Raw genomic sequence first — 16,788 nt, 5'->3', positions numbered from 1 at the left:
CAGGTAAACTGCCTTTGTGCCTTTTTTTGTTTGTTCAGTATTAGGAACCTGCACGTTTAAGGGAGTCTTTACCAGGTTCTTGCATCACACTTGTCCTGAACATACAGGGCATGGCGCCTGAGTGTCTACCTCCAAATGGGAAAGTCATTAAACTCTTGGATCCACCTTGGCCTGTGAAAACAGGTAGGCTACAGCCTCCTTTGCAAATCCAGTTCTCTCTAGAGAAGAGCCCAGAATCCTAGAAGGACAATGGAGAACTGGGTCCTAGCACCGATCTTTAAGGACATAGGTTTGTAAGATGAGCTCCAAGCAGCACACAATCCTTCAAGCAAACTCGTGTGTGTGTGCGCACGTACAATACACACACATACACACAAGTGATATATAAAACACCTGGTGGTGGTGAGTTACAGCAAAGGTGACTACGGGACTCCAAAAGCTATAGGTACAGCTCAGGCTTGGGGAGCAAAGATCTGCACCACTGAAAGATTTGATTAGATCCTGTAGGACACTCAAAGAGCCTGAAATATTTTACAGCTTCTTAAGTTTCTTCATCTACCTGGCTTGAAGTTTCAAAGGTCCTTCTGAAAATCAATGCCCGTTTACTTCCATTATCCCACAGCTGTAAAGAGTTTTGATGAGCACCACAAGAAGGGAAGTTTAAGCTCCCACAGACCTGCAGGAGCTAGGGGCGTTGAGCACAGCTCTTGGGCTTAAGACAAGAGGACGTTCCCCTGCCTGGAGACTGCACAGAGGGGCTGCACCCAGAGGTGACAGGGAAGTGCCTGGGTCTTAGCAGGTACCAGGGACCTGAGCACTGCACAGAACCAACACCAGGGTGCACAGCAGGAATGGGCAGCTAGCGCAGGGTATGAGATGTGGCTCATTCGGCAGCAGGACGGAGGCATCAAGTCAGATGAAAACCTCACAGGTGTTTGTGGGATTTGACTGATCCACACCTAGACAGCAGCCAGGAAACTTTTACCTGGCATCAGAAGACGCCAGGCAAACAGTGACTTGGTTCTCAGCGCATCTGAAAATCTATCCCAAATTCTTGTGCTCGGTTGTGCAGGTGTTCTTTAGGAGGGTCTACGGGCATTGTTCTACACCTTCGCAGGATGGACCAACAGGCCCGGTACCTGCTGTGGGACACACAGTCAGAGGGTGGCAGCAGGCAGTCACAGGAACCGACACACAGGCCTTACCTCCTTAAAACATTCTTCCACTTTCTCAAACTCCATCACCAGCTCCAGCTCCTGGATGCGTTTGTTCGACAGCATCACCAGTCGGTGAACGCCCTCATCAACCCGATTATAAAGCACACCAGCAGCATCCAGCGCGTCCCTGGAAGGGGACACAAGTGTGGTCAGGGGTTTTGCATTAGGTCTTTCCCCCAGCACTTCATGCAAACACGACTTGGCTGAAGGCAGCGCTTCAGCCGTCCTCCCAGCGGGACCAGTAATGGCCATCTTCATATGGAGAGCAGAGGGGAAAATCGCGCTGCTCCCTGCACGATCCCCGTGATTCACCGCTCGGCGATCCCAGCGCAGACGGCCTGGCGGGAAGGACGAGGGCACCTCCTCCCAGCCAGGTGCCTTGTGACACTTGGCTGTGCTTGTCACACTTTCGGAAAGGATACTCAGCTTTTCATAAGCACGGATTATTGCATCAGTGGGCTTTCACAAAACACAGGCTCGGCAGTTTCAGTTTCTAAAAGCACCTTTTAAATTTAATTTAAATAAGTAAATAAGCAAACACTAGGAAGGAAATCTCTCCTGACGCCCCACTCGCTCTCAGGACCTTTCACTAGCCAAACAAAACCACCAGGTGTGCGGCACCCCAGCGCTGAGAGCATGCGCAGGAAAGATCTGAAGACAAAGCAGAGCTCCCCGTCTTCCACAGCACGCCGTGCTGAGCAGAGCCCAGCAGGCAACACCAAGCAGCAGCCTCCTGGCCAGCCTAGCTGCAAAGTGCACGTGGGCAGGGACAGAGGGATGCAGGCACTCCTGGATGCTCGAGCCAGGGACCGAGCACCTGCATCAGCCCTGGTGAGGCGATGAATGTCATCGAGTTCCTCTTGGGCGCGTGGAGCGCCTCTCCAGCACAGGTCTGGGTGAACTACAGCCAGGATCCAGGAGACAGACAGACATTCAAGCTTATTCTTTGTGTCCCTGAGCTTCCCGCACTTCTTCTGCTTCTGCATTTCCCTTCCTTTTACCAGTAAGGACTCAACGGGCACCTACAAAGTCCTACAGCTTCCTTCAGCACCAAGTGCCTCCTGTACTCGCCCTAAGCCCGCTTTCATATTGCAATTGTCTTACAACTATCTGGCTTACAGGAGCATGGCTGTTTTTAGTCACGTTATTAAAGTTATCCAAAGCACTTGTGAAACAGAGATAGCTAATAAAATTGTGAAAGCTTTGCTAATGGCAATTAATACGTGCAACTCAGCATTCGGGGTTATTTCTGTCTTAGGTTGTAGGCACCTTGAACCTGCGAGACGCAGCTGAACTTAGTCACAGGCACCCTGCAGCTTTCAGCTAGTGCTTGCCATGAGGCAGCGCAGTGGCCTGGACAACTACCTCTGCATAGCAGAAATCCACAAGATTTTTCCATTCAGAATTCCACCCGACGTGCAGCAGCCAACTTCCCAAACCTCAGGCTCTTAGACTCTTTTGTTTTTCCTCTGCAAAATGCCATTAGACTGAATGAATTTCTCCAAAGTGCAGCCAAAAAAACAAATTGTTTCTGGACTAAGATCAGTGCTACTGCAGCGCGGAGGAGACAGGTTCTCTACAGCGTGTCTGCAAGCTTCAACGGAAAGATACAAGCTGTAAGGCTGCTTCTGCGTTTCCCAAAACCACCCGTAAACAAACAGTGACGATATTAGCCTTCTGTTTTGCAATCTTTTCCTAAGGACAGACCCAGATCCGACCCAGGAGACTTGCAGCAGTGGAGCCATAACCACTGTCCGAGCTGAGCTCTGGGACGTTTGTTTATGGAGCGGGCTCTGATGGCAAGGTCCCACCAGCAGCAGCGACACAGTGAGGAGAGCTAATGAGAAACAGCTCGGAAGATCGCTGGAAGTTGTATTTGGCAACTGCATTAATGCTAGGTCCTGGTTTCTGAATAAGGCTCCAGCAAAATACAATACTGATTGCCAGACAGGCAGACACCTTGGGTCTCACTCCCACGGGCCTGAAGTCCCTGCTGGCAGGAGGAAAGCAGCTTACATACTGAATGCTCTCCCCCCGCTGGCACCTGCAACTTCAGGCTTTGCAGGCTGCTAAATGCAAGCACGGCGACTGCTCGCTCGTGACATGAAATGTTTTTCCAGCCTTTCTCTGAGCTTCCAGAGAAATCGCTTTGGTGCTGATGCTACTTTGGTGGCACTCGGCGACAAGCTAGATCGATCTGCTACGCTTCTGTAAGGGCAGGGGGTGTGCAAACACCCCCTACACCCCAAATCCACGATGAAAACATGGATGGTTTCAGTATTTAACGAGATATTGCAGGATGGCAACCTTCCGATGTAGCAACTCAAAACAAGTTCCAGCTTTTGCACAGCCCGACCTAGCACTGGCCATGACCCGATATAGGGGAAGGGAGCCAGGAAGCCCCATGCCACTCCTTCCCACACCTGATGGAGGAAATAGGGCATGGTTTGTCCTGCTCTCCCCTCACTGGCTTCCTGCGATTTCCCCTGAGAGGAGTTGGTCACAACCTGGGCTGCAGGGCCCCGAACGCTGCGGGCTCCCACGCGGCAGATGGCACCTTCCCCAGCAGCACCTACAGACGCTCCTCTGAGGACAACGCTGTGACTGTGGGAAACTTATAGACAGAGGGATAGGAAGCTATTAAAAAAAAAACACAACCTGTTTTAGCTGTTGGCTGTTTTTATGGTGTTGTTGTTTTGCTTTTTAAACAGGAACGTGCCTCCCACAAGCTCCCTGCGTGCAGAGGTGAACGCACCATGTCACCGCAGGTGAGACGAGCCTGTTGGAGCGCACTTGAGACCAGTATTGGCCTCACGACCCGTGAACCACTGCAGGGAAAGGCAGGTTCACAAATGCAGCAACAAAGTCCCGCTGCTGGCCCCAGGGAGCCTGAGACTGGAGAAGAGAAGGGGCTCCGGGGACTTGCTGGCTGCAGAGCTGAAGGACTGAAGCAACACATTGCAGACACCTGCGCTCTCCTGGCCACATGCACCTTCCTTGACACAACTGCAGAAACCACCCCAGATTGTTGGCAATACCAGAAAGAGCCAGGCTCTGAAGATCTCATTGAGGCCAAGCCTTCCCTGGGTTTGCAGGAGGCCGTAGGGAACAACAAAGCTGGGGCTTCAAAGTCAGAAGCAAGGACTGAGCCCTCTGAACCACCCAGTGCAACCCACATCCTGACAAATGTGACAGCACGTCCAAGACCTGCAGATACTCAGCCACCTTTTCGTTATTTCAGCAGATTCAGTACTATTAATACTACTAGCAGTGACATTCTGTTTCCACACAAGGAAAAGCTCTGCTTTACTGATCCACAGACCTCTCAAACTCGCGTAAAGTCAGATTAAAGATGCGCTTGGGAGCTTACACTAAAATCAGGAACTGGACAGAGAATTCATCTCAGGTTAAGAGGGCTCGAAATGAGCTCACTTTCCTTTGTAAGTCAGGCTGTTCAGCGTATATATTGCTATCTAAAATTCTTACCATTGTCATGTAAGTCATGTTGTTTTCTGTGAGTCCTTGCAGCAGGCTACTGATACACCCGGAGCACGATACAACACCCTGAAGCTGCCCCTTCTCTCGCTCCTGCCAGAGCTCTGCTGAGCAACAGCACGCAAGGCATCCAGAAAAAACCCTTCCAAAAGGCACCTCCAGCCTCGGCCCGAGAGGTGAGGCACCTTCAGGTGCAGCCTCGCACCATCCCTCCTCCTCCTCTGCCGAGCTCCTGCAGCACCCCAGCACCTCCATCCTTTGCTGGCAGGTCTAGCGGCGCTGTTTTCACACGTTCTGCCTCGCTTGGCAGGCATTCATTAAATCCTCAACGTCTAGTTGTTGGTCTGCCGTTGCATCTCCAAGGTAACTCCATTCATACGTTGTCAGCTCTTGACAGTTCACTTTTAGCTGCCCGATAGGCTCTGCCTAACATCCACCTCGTACTCTTTTACACAGAGGCAAGCACAACCCTTTCCCCCTGTCATACGCAGTAGGTATGCAAACCAAGGCAAACAAAGAATTACAGCTGATGGGAAAGTTTGGGTTTTTTTGGATTCTCTTAAGCACTTCCAGCTCTCACAGAAAGCATCCTTTAGCACCGCGCACGTTATCCCAGATCTCTGTCCATCTGTTTACCTACGTACTCATTTCCACCCATTTGCTGATACACTTTCTAATTTCCTTCCTAAATCACTTCTAGAGCCCCAATAAACTCAACAATATCTTGCAACAAGGAGCTGCACAGCAAAATTATACCTCGCATATGCAGCTATTTCTTTTTCAGACACAGACAGAGTTTTTCCATTCCTGCCCTTCACTGCTTTCAAGGCAGCCTGGAGTACTGATACTTTCAAATGCTTCAAACAAGTACTGAAAATGTGGTCGAAGGACCAAAAGCGGCTTCTATCCTGCCACGCAAATGGAAACACAGGGATGTTAAGCACCTTAAAGATATTTTAATAGTGGCCTGAGCAACTCTGAGGAAGAAAAGCAGAGAGTTGTTTGAAGTCAGTGGAAAGTCTTGTCTAAGCTTGGGTATGTTTGGATGCACTGCAGTCTCCCTGTACATGTGAGTGCGGTAATAAGAGTCTTTCACTGCATTCTTCCACGGTCAAATCATCCAAAGTAATTTTGCAATAGTGCAGATTCAATATAATTTATAGCAAAAAGGAGTAGCTTGATGTCAGTTTATGTTTCCCCAAATCCTGTTTTCATTGGGTAATTATCGTTTCAGTGGAAAAGACTCCAAACATCTCCAGTTTTCTGGAGGAGTGCCAAGCTGTTGTATAATGGCGGGGTAATTTTAAACCTATAATTTAGAAAGACCATTTCTGTCTGAATCCATCCTTCAAAAAAGCTAGCCTTGGAGAGTTACACTTCAGTTTTCTAAGCAAAATACCTGGTTTGTTTACAGAAACACGCGGCCACAGACAAGGCATCCAGCAGGCTTGCAAAAGCAGGTGCTGCGGGAGCCGTGCCTGCCAGCTGCAAACAGAGAGGGCGGGGAGGGAAGCAGCAGGACCCATCGCTGCTCTGCAGCTCTCTGCCCCTTGACAAACGGCTCTGACCAAGAGAGGAACCAACCTAGAGGGAGGGCTAAAACCAGAACACATCCTCTGACTAACCTTGGTCAATTTTAAAATGGCAAAAAGTTGTGGATGGAAGGAGCACAGACACGCTGCCTTCTGTTAGTGTGCTGCGTGGCGGTTAGGCAGATTTCCTCCAGCTAGCTTTCCCAGGAAAATCAGATATCCCTGATCTCTGTAATTTACAAGAAACACAGCCAGATGTTACACCATTACCTTCACCTAGTCTTCCACTCCTGGTGCTGAACTTTCCTAGTGGATGTTTCCACAGGCTTTGGAAGAACAGGAGTAGGATCTGGCAGCTAGGACATTTAAAGGACGACTTGGTCCAAGGACATCGCCCAGATCATCTGTGCTGATACCCGGCCTACCAGTCATTTGCGCATCCTGAACAATGCTTCAGGAAGAAATTCTTCCGGCTTCGCAGGGAAAGTCTTGTACGCCTGAGGGGTGTTTTGCAGCAACAGAAATGCATTAGAGACTTTCTTGGCCATTAACGCATCCTGGTAGCAACCTACCCGACTGCCATATTCGTAATCATCCCATAAAATGAGGTCAACCTCAAAGGCAAATTCCTGCTCGTCAGGCTGAAAAGTTCGCAAGCAGCTGAGGTTAAAATTTGGACAAGCCATCGTGAAGCTAATGCAGGTATTGCTAAATAAACTGTAATTATTGTCTGCAGCACCCAAATAGTCACGGTGGTTTTAGTTACCTAATAAAGGTACTTGAACAGCTGGGTGCAGCGTTCAGAACCCCGAAGTGTCCTTAGAAGGGCACAGCGGTCAAACACCAAGCTCGGGGCTGCCTGTGGGATGCTTGCTGATCGCGGTGGGAACAGCGGATCGCTGAGACCACAGACCCAACCAAAACCCTCCTCACCAGGCTCCCTGACCAGCACGTGCACCGGGAACAACTCAACCAATTAATGCAACACGCTGCAGCGCGTAACTGCCGAGAGCCCTCTCTGGGGCACGGTTTGGTTAAATGTGTTTGTAGCAGAAATACCCTCTGAAGTCCCTCCAGAGCAGTGGGATTGAAGCACACAGGTTAAGTATCCAGGTGTGGTCACAAACTGCTACCTTGGATTCTCTTCCCGGCCTGACTTGCATTCAGTTGCAATCAAACTGCGTTCAGACTGGTTGATCGTAAATCCCAGCACGATCTATAAACCGGACCCGAAGAAACTCAACGAAAAGCCAACAAAGAGCCAACTTACGGGGGCAGCTCACCCCCCAGTGGAGCCTGTGACAGGACATGGCCACAGTGTTCCGGGACCACCATGCTTGCAGCTGTGGTCTTCTACCAGCTTGAAAAAACTCTTACCTCCAAACCTCATCCCATGTACGCTAACCTAGTAATATGTATACTCTAGGTCGGCTGCACTAGCGTAATGGCTGTGTTCCTGGAGTTAGGTCCTCAAGGGTTTCAAGATGCTCTGCTCAAATCTGTATACCCACTGCGAGCCACATACCTGTGTCCCTGACACATCCTCCTTTTACACGCTCCCAATTTTTACCATACAGGTCGTAGCAGTGACTGTGCTATCAACCACCCCGGCAGCAGAAACAGCCACCCCAACTCAGCTGCACAAAACACGGTGCTTGTGGAATGGTGTGGACTGAGCCAGGAACTTCAGGCGGTCCAGCTAACATCCTATACTGGAAACTTCCTGCAATTTTTTCCATAATATTTTTAAACAGATAAAAAACCTCACAGCATGTCATTAATTAGCTAATGCCCTGTTGGCATGACAAAGATCGCAAACAAGAACAAGCAAAACAGGAGTCTTCTGGGTGAAGTCCCACTGAATCCAGGAAGATTCAGGACGTAACGCAGTAGAAAACGAACAGCAGAGGGGAAGCTGAGAGGAATCATCTCACGAAAAGCCTCAAAGAACAACAAAAACTTACCTAAGAAGAGCTCTGCGATCTTATACCTCCCTGCAAGTGCCACGAGAGGCTCCACACAGCACTTCGCACACCCAGAACGACAACGGCTCCACGCTCCTTTATGTGCAGAGCAACAAGGTTTGTTTAATGCGAGCGTAAGTGCTTTTTGCCAGGCTAAAACCACCACGCAAACACAGGGAACAGGTTAGACTGTAAAGAAAATGAATACCAAGCAGCACGGCATGTGTTTGGATAGAAATGTCGCCGAGCGCTCCTCCCTCCGCCTGACACAAACAAACACGGACATGGAAGAGCGCTGCCACCCATGCACTGCTGAGGGCCAGAGGTTTTGTGTTTGTCAGCATCTTCTGCATCACCAGCAACAGCGCAGAGGCGTCTCGTGGCAGAAAGCTGCCAAACTTTGAGGCCAGGATTTAAGCACGGTTTTTCATCTCACTTCAAGGTACACTGAGAGTTTATTTGAACCTAAAGATGAAGGTTTTAGGAGTAGGCTCCCAGAAGAAATATGCAAAATACATTTACCACTGAAAGGTGCATCTCGCAGAGCACGTCAGGGGCGTGCACTGTGGAAAAGTGGTAGCATGGAAGGTACCCAAAGCTCCCAGGGTCAACTGTCTTGGAGCATTCCAGGAGCTGCTTCCCACAGGAGTCTTGCCAAAGCCCCACAGACATGAGCTCCCACAGCACCACACAGCTGTAAGCCACTGCTTCATCGACAGCAGAAAACCCTGCATCTGCTGGACATGGCTTCAACAACTTCACGCAGACTTTGTGCCTCACTGCTGCATGCATCTCTCAAGCAGACATTCAGAACGGGAAGACCAGTGCGGAGGAGCAGGATGATCCTATTTGCAGCACAAGCTGTGGTTGCACTCCGATACGGAGTGTGAAAGAACATCTAAATCTTAATTTCAAAGGCCTCAGGTGGAGCAAAGACCTGATCACATCTCTTGGTTAGCTGTTCCAGCTGCTCCTTACATCCTTCCAAACCTGGAAAAAAATCTCTCTGAAACTGCGTAAGATTTGAAGTTTCTATTCACTGATCTCTGCAAAACCAGGCTGGGTGACAGGAACCACTGCAGGGCTTCTCCACAGCCCAGATGACGCAGGTCTGGCTCTGTCACCACTTAACTGGAACTGCTTCCCTGTCTCATCAGTGGATGAGAAAACACAGGGCACTGAGACAGAGCAGTGCCCCAGCCACGCAGGGAGAGCCAGACCCAAGCGAGCGTTGCTAGTGCATGCTCAAGGCAGCCTAGGACCCTTCGCAGGCAGGCACAAGTGCGGTGTTAGCTGTACGGTCAGCCCCTGTTGCTGTAATCGAGTCAGGCTTAGCATCGGGGACCTGGCAGCTGCTGCTCAGGAAGCCTGCCTGCTCCACGCTGCCCATTACCTCTGCTCAGCCCAGGTCCCCACCCAGGGCTCCCATCCAGATCACCGAGCCACACTAAAAATAGCCAGCCGACAGAACCAGCTCTTGGCTCTCCCCACTCCACCCTCAAAGCACAGAGGCTAACTACATTGCCTTCGCAAACAAAAGGAGGCTTCACTCCTCCATCTATTTATAAGCTGTTTATTCACAGCTTGCAAGCACAAATTCTTTTCAGATGAGAAGCTCGGGGGAAGAGATTATGATTTTTCTGGTTCCGTGCTGCACAGAACCCAGCACCCAACCTGGTCATGCTTTCACCAGCTGAGGTTTTCCTCTTTTTTTCCAGCTCCCACATCTACTCTTGCAGCCACCTTGCCCACCAGCAGGCAGAACGTGATGCGACTCCACTCCTGGGCCATGCTAACTGCAGGTTTGCTGGCAGAGCCACGCACCAGGCGGATTCTGGTTTGACTAGTATAATGCAGGCACCTTTGCATTAATAAAAAAAATGTTTGTATTTTCTTTCCTCCACTTCTGACTCACGGCATATCGAGAGGACGAAAGGCGTCGCTGGACACCTCACCTTGGCAGACATTCCCAGCTCCTGGCTACGCCAGAAGAGCGGCAATAATGAGAACAACAGTGGAAAACGTCTGGCTGAAGACAGGGGTAGAAGCTTCTGCCTAACTGCCCGGTCCCCGCACTGATGCCTCGCCTCAGTAAGAGCTCCCACTGCTGCTGCCCGGCTTTTGGCAGCTTCCCAAGGCTTACGATGGAAGTGTCAGAGGAATCTTCAAAATCCACCCCAAAGTAAGCAATGCATTGGTACGCCTTCTACAGCTGGCGTGGTGAGTTGTCTCCAAGCCGCAGGGTGGTTGATCAATGCTCCAGATACCCCAAAGCCAAAGACACACCTGCCAGCCAGCCCTACAAAACTTACGAAAAAGACTGAGTTCATTAAAGACTTCCTGTCCAAAAATAATAATAAAAAAAATATATTAACAGCACTAAAGTGGTGGATGTCTCCGTGGCATTTGTCCACACTCACCAACAGGAACTCCAGCCAGGCTAATGGCTTGGCATTTCAACCCCCAGAAAGGCTGGCACAGCAAAACCTGGAGCACTTTCAACTCCTGTGCTAACAGACCTCAAGAAGCACTGAGCCTTCAGCGTAGCAGCTGGTGCGACAGCAAATATGCTGTGTTTAAACCCTGCCAGCCCCTCTAACAATAAATAAGTGGCAATGCTGGCTTCGGCAGTCCACCTGCACCTTGAGGTGGCCGGCCCAGGCTGGAACTATCGTTACAGCACTTCAGGAAGCACCCCACGGATTCAGGCTCAGCAGTACCACACCCGCACCTCGGCCAGGTTCAGCCCGGTCTTCCCGGAGGTGGGACAGCGGTGTGGGACCAGCTGGGCACGCCGCATCCCGTAGTCCTGTGATGGGCTGCCTGCAGGAATCGTGCCCTGCTAGCAGCTCCTCGGTGGCTCCCCGGACTCTCAGCTCGGCACAACACCCGCAGGAAGCCTGCACCGACCGCAGCATTCGCGGCTCCAGCTGAGAACAGAAGCCAGGCTTCTGGTTACAAGCGCGGACATTCAGCATCTCTCACAGCACCACGGAGGGTCTTGTAAGACTCTGTTAAGATGGGGACAGGCTGGAATCCAGAAAGACCTCTCAGAGAGGTCTGCCTTTCCCTCTGCGGGCCAGCAGCTGGTGAGCAAGGCTCTCCTTTACAGCTCTACTTGGTGAGAAAGAGCACGGGGACTCCAGGTCAGCTCACTCCAGGAACAGAGAGCAATTACCAGCCAAAGCCACCGCTCTGGTGCTGCAGCACCTCTCGGGAGGGGACCATCCACGAGGGGTTCTTGGAGGCTCTTAAAGCATCTGTCAGAGAAACAAATGCATGTACTGTGACACACCTCTCCTGCATGACCTGATGCGATGAGTTCGATCTCCGCAGGAAAGAAGCCACGTCGCTGGTTCAGCAAACCCTCCCAAAGCCCGGGTCATCAGACGTGAGCTGCAACAAGGTCCCACCGCTCTGTGTCACCAAACACTCCAAAGGGCATCTTGGCTCTCCAGGAGGGCAGAGCAGGGAAAGGTGCCAAAAGCAACCTCTAGGGAGAGGTTTCATTACCGAAGAATGATTAGAGCCAGGTTTGTTTGCTATGTGCATCCAAAAGGTATTCAGCAGATAGCAACCGGCTGCACAGAGCAGGAGCTGCTTCCTTGCCTCGTTTAGGACACTATTTCCATCCTGCAGTAAAACATCAGTTAAATGGTTTCCGACTGCTTTGTACCTCTCTGTTCTTACCACTTCAGGATTTTCTTTTTGCCATGCAAAGCTACGAGCTAGCAAGAAAGTCAGCCTCAAGAGCTGGCAGAACACATCCCCTACAAAGCAGCAAGCAGATCTCTTGCTTCCTCAATCCCAGGTGATAGTATAGCTGGGCTTGTCCTTCCCCTCCATGCCTCTTCAGAAAAATCATGCTTTTTATTATTAGCCCTGTACTTCTGGTTGGCATATCTTAACTAACTGAAGCTAAGACTGCAGAAAACTCCTGCTCTTAAAAATTTTGCCTCTACTTACATGCAATTCTTGCATATTTTGACAGTTACCTGTTCAGAGCTGGCCTCACAACTTCAGACTAAGAAGTCTGGGCCGTTGTGACTCTTTGCTTTATCAGGTCTTTGCAACCCAAGGGAAAAGAAAAAACTAAAAAAATGTGCCATGTGATTAACAAAAGCCTTAAGGAGGCTCAGAAGGATAAAACCAATTCACTTTTGTAAATACTTATATTTCAAGTACTGGGAGGGGGGAGGAGGATTAAAGACTTCAGCATTGATCAAAATTTTACAACTCACAAGTTCAGAAAAGCGATACAATAGGCCCTGCTGAGCGCACAGCCACAGCTGGTTCTGTTCCACTTTCATAGATCACCACCCAAAGTCTCAGAGGGGTCCCTCGTCCACCAACAGCCACTGCACGCTAGCTTAGCGGGCCAGCGGCTGTGTTCTGTTACAGCCCTGCTTTGATGCTGTTCGTTAAGGCAGCCTCCCTAGGAGCCTTTGCAGGGCTAACAGAGCCCGGAACCTCTAACGTCTGCACAGCGATTTGGACAGGAGGAGCTAAAGGAGCAAGTGCAACCTGTGGAGGATCTCAGAGTAACAGTGCCTTATGCAGAGTTCTCTGGCCAAGCCATGGAGCTTTTCTCCTTGTCGAGGATCCTGGAGCAGTGAAGAGCGAACATCTTTAGCTCTCTGCCCTGAGCATCTGACTTACACAACAAGCAGGCATTTCCTTATTTAAAACACCGCATGGAATTTAGGTTCTGCAACTGTTCCACAGCCTAGAATAAGACTAACATTTTCCATCTGCATTCGTTTAAGCTCCTCAGGCCGGACAGAGCCCCATATATCTGACCTGCAGCATACACGCTCCATTCATACTGGTAGGCAATGAATATGACCTGAGTTAAACAGAGAACACGCTACACAGCCTCGGCATGTGCTCAAACACTGTGCAATCAAAGCACTGTGTGTGTGTGTCCCACCCCTGCCCTCGCTAAGGTAATCAAAGCAGTAAATTACCCTTAGGGGCTCTGTCAGATCAGGTTTCAAAGTTGATCATTTCCCTGCACAAGAACACAGGTTTAGCTCAAAAACAAAACAAAACATAAAAAGCAAGCATGTTCTCCCCATTCTCTGAAGACTCTAATTTTAATCAACACACAGCAGCTTTAAAGGGAGAGAAAAAAGGCGCACACAAACCACAACAACCTGCATTATGTGTGCTTCTCACACCACGACGGAATAAAAAGGCTGCATTGTCCTCATTCTGCTCGAAATTGCATCAAGAGCACTTAAGCATTTCAGCAAAAGAAGTGTGTCCTCACGGCCTGCCGGAGCTGCTGGCAGGAGTCACAGCAAGCAGGGAAAGGAAACGGTTACACCGCCGGTCCCCAGGCCCCCCTCACACTCAGCCCCGAGATGCCGACCCCTGCCTCCCAGCGACAGGCAGCAACTTGCACCATCATCCACTTGTTGGATTTTCAGAGAGAAACCTCCTTTTCCCTGCGCTCGGGTGAGACACCCCGCAAGCTGTTTCCTTATCTTCGCTCCGTTCCCTCCTTTAAACCTCTCGGCTTGTGATGGCAACAGAGAGTTTAATGAGGGCAAGGCTGCAGATGCACGGGGCCGTCCCTCGCTGCCCTGCCATGCGCTGTGCCCCCGCCGTACCCACACAGCAGCACTTATCTCACGCTGGGGCTGGAAGCTCCGGGGTGCAAGGGCTGCCTTGCTGTTTGCACAGCACATAGCACAGAGGCCTTCACACGCTGATAGGCTTCAGGTGTTTTAGCAGTACAAACAGGAGTTGTGCAATGCCCCGGGGATTTCAAACAGCTGGCCTCTCTCATTCCCCCGCTTCTCATACCAATTCTGCAAACGGGCAGAGAATATTTGCTGTGCAAACCGCACCAATGTGTGAAGAGATCGGCGTCTGCTATAGCCAGAAAGCATTCCTCGCAGTCAAGGTCCTTGGAAATCCCCTTACACAAGGAGTGCCTTGGCAAATCGCACCGTGATAACGCCTTGGACCCAAATGCTGATCACCGGCATCATCAAGTAAGACTTTGTGCTTTAGGGGTGCACGAAGCATCCAGCCCTCTCCTCACTATAGGAGCTGAGTCTGGTTTGGCTTGGAAAAGGAACTTAAATGACCGTCTAAATGAAGCCACCCAGTCAGGAAGGGATGAATTTTTGGGCTGAGGAAAGAGCAGCCAGGATAAGCGTACAATTCGTTACGCTCTTCACTTTTGCTGTTTCCAGCAGAAGTCCTCGCTACACAAGAAACCACACTGGCCTGCGCTAAGGATGGGTCGTGCACAGACTGCCCCTGCCTGCTCTCTGCTCACCTCCAGCTCCTCTTCTCCCGCCCTGCTGGGGCTCACCTGTAGTCATGGGTGAGGGTGACACAAGATTCCTCCTTCCTCAGCCTGGCCAGGAGTGCTCCACCCTCCAGCTGCAGCCGGACCAGCCGTGCGTCTTCCAGAACGTTCTTCATCAACTGCCTGTAATTCCTCAGCAGCACAGCTGCCTCCTGCAGGGATTGCAAGAGTGAGGTGAGCGGTCACGGCAACGTATGGGCAATGAGGGAACAGGCAAAAAAAAACAAAAAACAGTGCACAACCCAACCCAAACCACATCTCACCTTGTCCCACCCTAGGATAGAGGGACATTGGTTCCCACAGCTGTTTCTTTCAAGCCTGCCAAGTCCAAAGTGATGAACAGTGGTCCTTATGCCCTCAATACTTTGCCCACCAGGCTAAAATTGAAACCCAACTCCTAACGTGCTCCATTCGCTGGGCACAGAATCATTATTTTCAGCCTCATGTTCCACTCACAGCTAGCTCCTGCTCTTCTTAGAGACAGACCTGCCCGGCACAAGCTGCGGGACAAGATGCACCCGAAGGGTTGGTAGATGTGCCCATGTATCCAGGAGGGCCCAGAGAGGCTTCCCAAAAAGGGATGACATGTTTGCAACAACACTGGCTTGGTCTCTGCACCTTCCTCTTGCCCCCTTCCAAATTTCTCTTCTAGAGGCAGCAAAGCCAGAGCTGCAGCACAGCCCTGGCCTCATGAAAACTGTGGGGCCACGTAACTTCAGCCAGGCCGTTCGAGCTAACCCGAGGTGGCTGCTCAGTACTAGAGCCACCAAGCCAGTACCAGCTACAGAGCTGCACAGAACGCTTCACATCCACCCTGCCAACGTAAATAATCTTGCCTTGCCCTTGACTGACACAGTTAACTGAATCACTGAAGTTTGCTGGCAGACACACCAGATTTCTCTTCCCCTTTTCTGATCTTTCTCTCCCCTCCACTCTCTGGTAAAGCAGACTCAGAAAGGTGTGGGCTGCGCAGCGTTTTTCTGCTGCATTGAAATTAGCTTCAGCAGCAAATGCATTTCCCCTGCTGCAATGGTTCTTCAAGAGAGACCAGCAGAAGTGGGGGAGGAAAGGAGACGCCTTCCTAGGAGTCCAGTGCCCTTCCTAAACTAATTTTATACCTACAATCCCTCGCGAGCACTGACCTCATGTAGATCAGTGCTTTTTGGATAGGGAAGTGATCAAACCCTCACTACACAGACACCCCTTGCCCTCACAGCTAGGAACATTATTCCACTACATCTGTCTCTACACAGCAAGCAATCCAGCAGCAACAAGCACTACTCAAGAGGAGATCTCTTGGGCTGACACCGAGGGATCAAAGGACCAGCTTCTACACGCAGCAGTGTGCGTTCCACATGCTTACCTCAGCTCTTTCTGGTAGTTTTCCAGATTCCACTTTGCGAATGGCTCCCTGGAGGAAGGCAAAAGCCCCCTGGCATCCTTGTAGCAAGTGTTCCAGTTTCTACAAGAGGAAAGGACCGAGGCAGAGATCATTGTCTCACAGCTGACGAGAAAGCCATCTTTTCAGCTTGCAGAAGGTTAAAAGGACAGAAATCAAGACAGGATCAAACGCATTAACCCAAGGGTTCAATTATACCATTGGTGAAGCTGTATCATCAGCAAAAAGAAGCCCAGGAGCCATCACAGGCTTCAGATGCATCACTCTGTACCAAGTCCTCTGTACAGACCTTACAAACTCACCACGGCATGTCTGGGCCATGCTTTTAGAGAAAAGAAAATCAGTACAATTATGTCCCACATTCTTCTATGATTAGCATTTCTTGTAACTTTCCACTAAGATGAATCACTATGAGTGCATTTTGGAGGAGCGAAACTTAGAACAAGTACAATTTCTATACTTTAAATCATTCCTCTTCATATTAAAAGTAGTGTAAATTAAAGGTTAGGAAACTGGAAAGCTTCCGCAATTAAAGCACCTTAAACTAGTAGCAAATCTAAAGTCCCTCCTCTCTGAGGGAAAAAACCACCAACCAACAACAACAATTTCACACACGGGGGAGGAGACTACTTTTCTAAACAGTCACTGATAAAGACTCTCAAATGCCACCCTCTAGCCACTGTAATCAGGGAAGGGAGAAAGAGCTATTCAAAATAATAAGGAAAAAAAAATAAAAGAAAAAGCTGCGGTTTGAATCTTTACTGAATTTAACTCCCTCTTTGGAGTGCTGGAACAGCCCCAGAGGGGACGGATTAGCAGGCAGGATGCAGGTGAGATCGCTGAGGCAGGAAATAAA

The 16,788-nt window shown here is 50.1% G+C and overlaps 1 protein-coding gene across 11 annotated transcripts in view; it reads right to left on the bottom strand.

Annotated features, from left to right (window-relative positions):
• Nucleotides 1-16,788, bottom strand: part of PLEKHG4 (pleckstrin homology and RhoGEF domain containing G4) — a 94,243-nt gene that overhangs the window by 28,945 nt on the left and 48,510 nt on the right. For all 11 annotated transcript variants that reach the window (XR_014589135.1, XM_083851944.1, XM_083851947.1 and 8 more), the window contains 3 exons: nucleotides 15,897-15,995; nucleotides 14,537-14,685; nucleotides 1,206-1,344 (listed from right to left, as the gene is read on the bottom strand). Coding sequence is in view for 10 of the 11 variants with exons in the window: in XM_083851944.1 (XP_083708070.1) it covers nucleotides 1,206-1,344; nucleotides 14,537-14,685; nucleotides 15,897-15,995 (387 nt within the window). In the remaining variant the exon portion in view is untranslated. The remainder of the gene's footprint in view (nucleotides 1-1,205; nucleotides 1,345-14,536; nucleotides 14,686-15,896; nucleotides 15,996-16,788) is intronic.

The sequence above is a fragment of the Anser anser genome (assembly GCF_964211835.1).
Source record: "Anser anser genome assembly, chromosome: 11".
Taxonomy (NCBI): domain Eukaryota; kingdom Metazoa; phylum Chordata; class Aves; order Anseriformes; family Anatidae; genus Anser; species Anser anser.
Note: the sequence above shows the minus strand (reverse complement) of the source record. Positions and strands in the feature narration are given on the sequence as shown.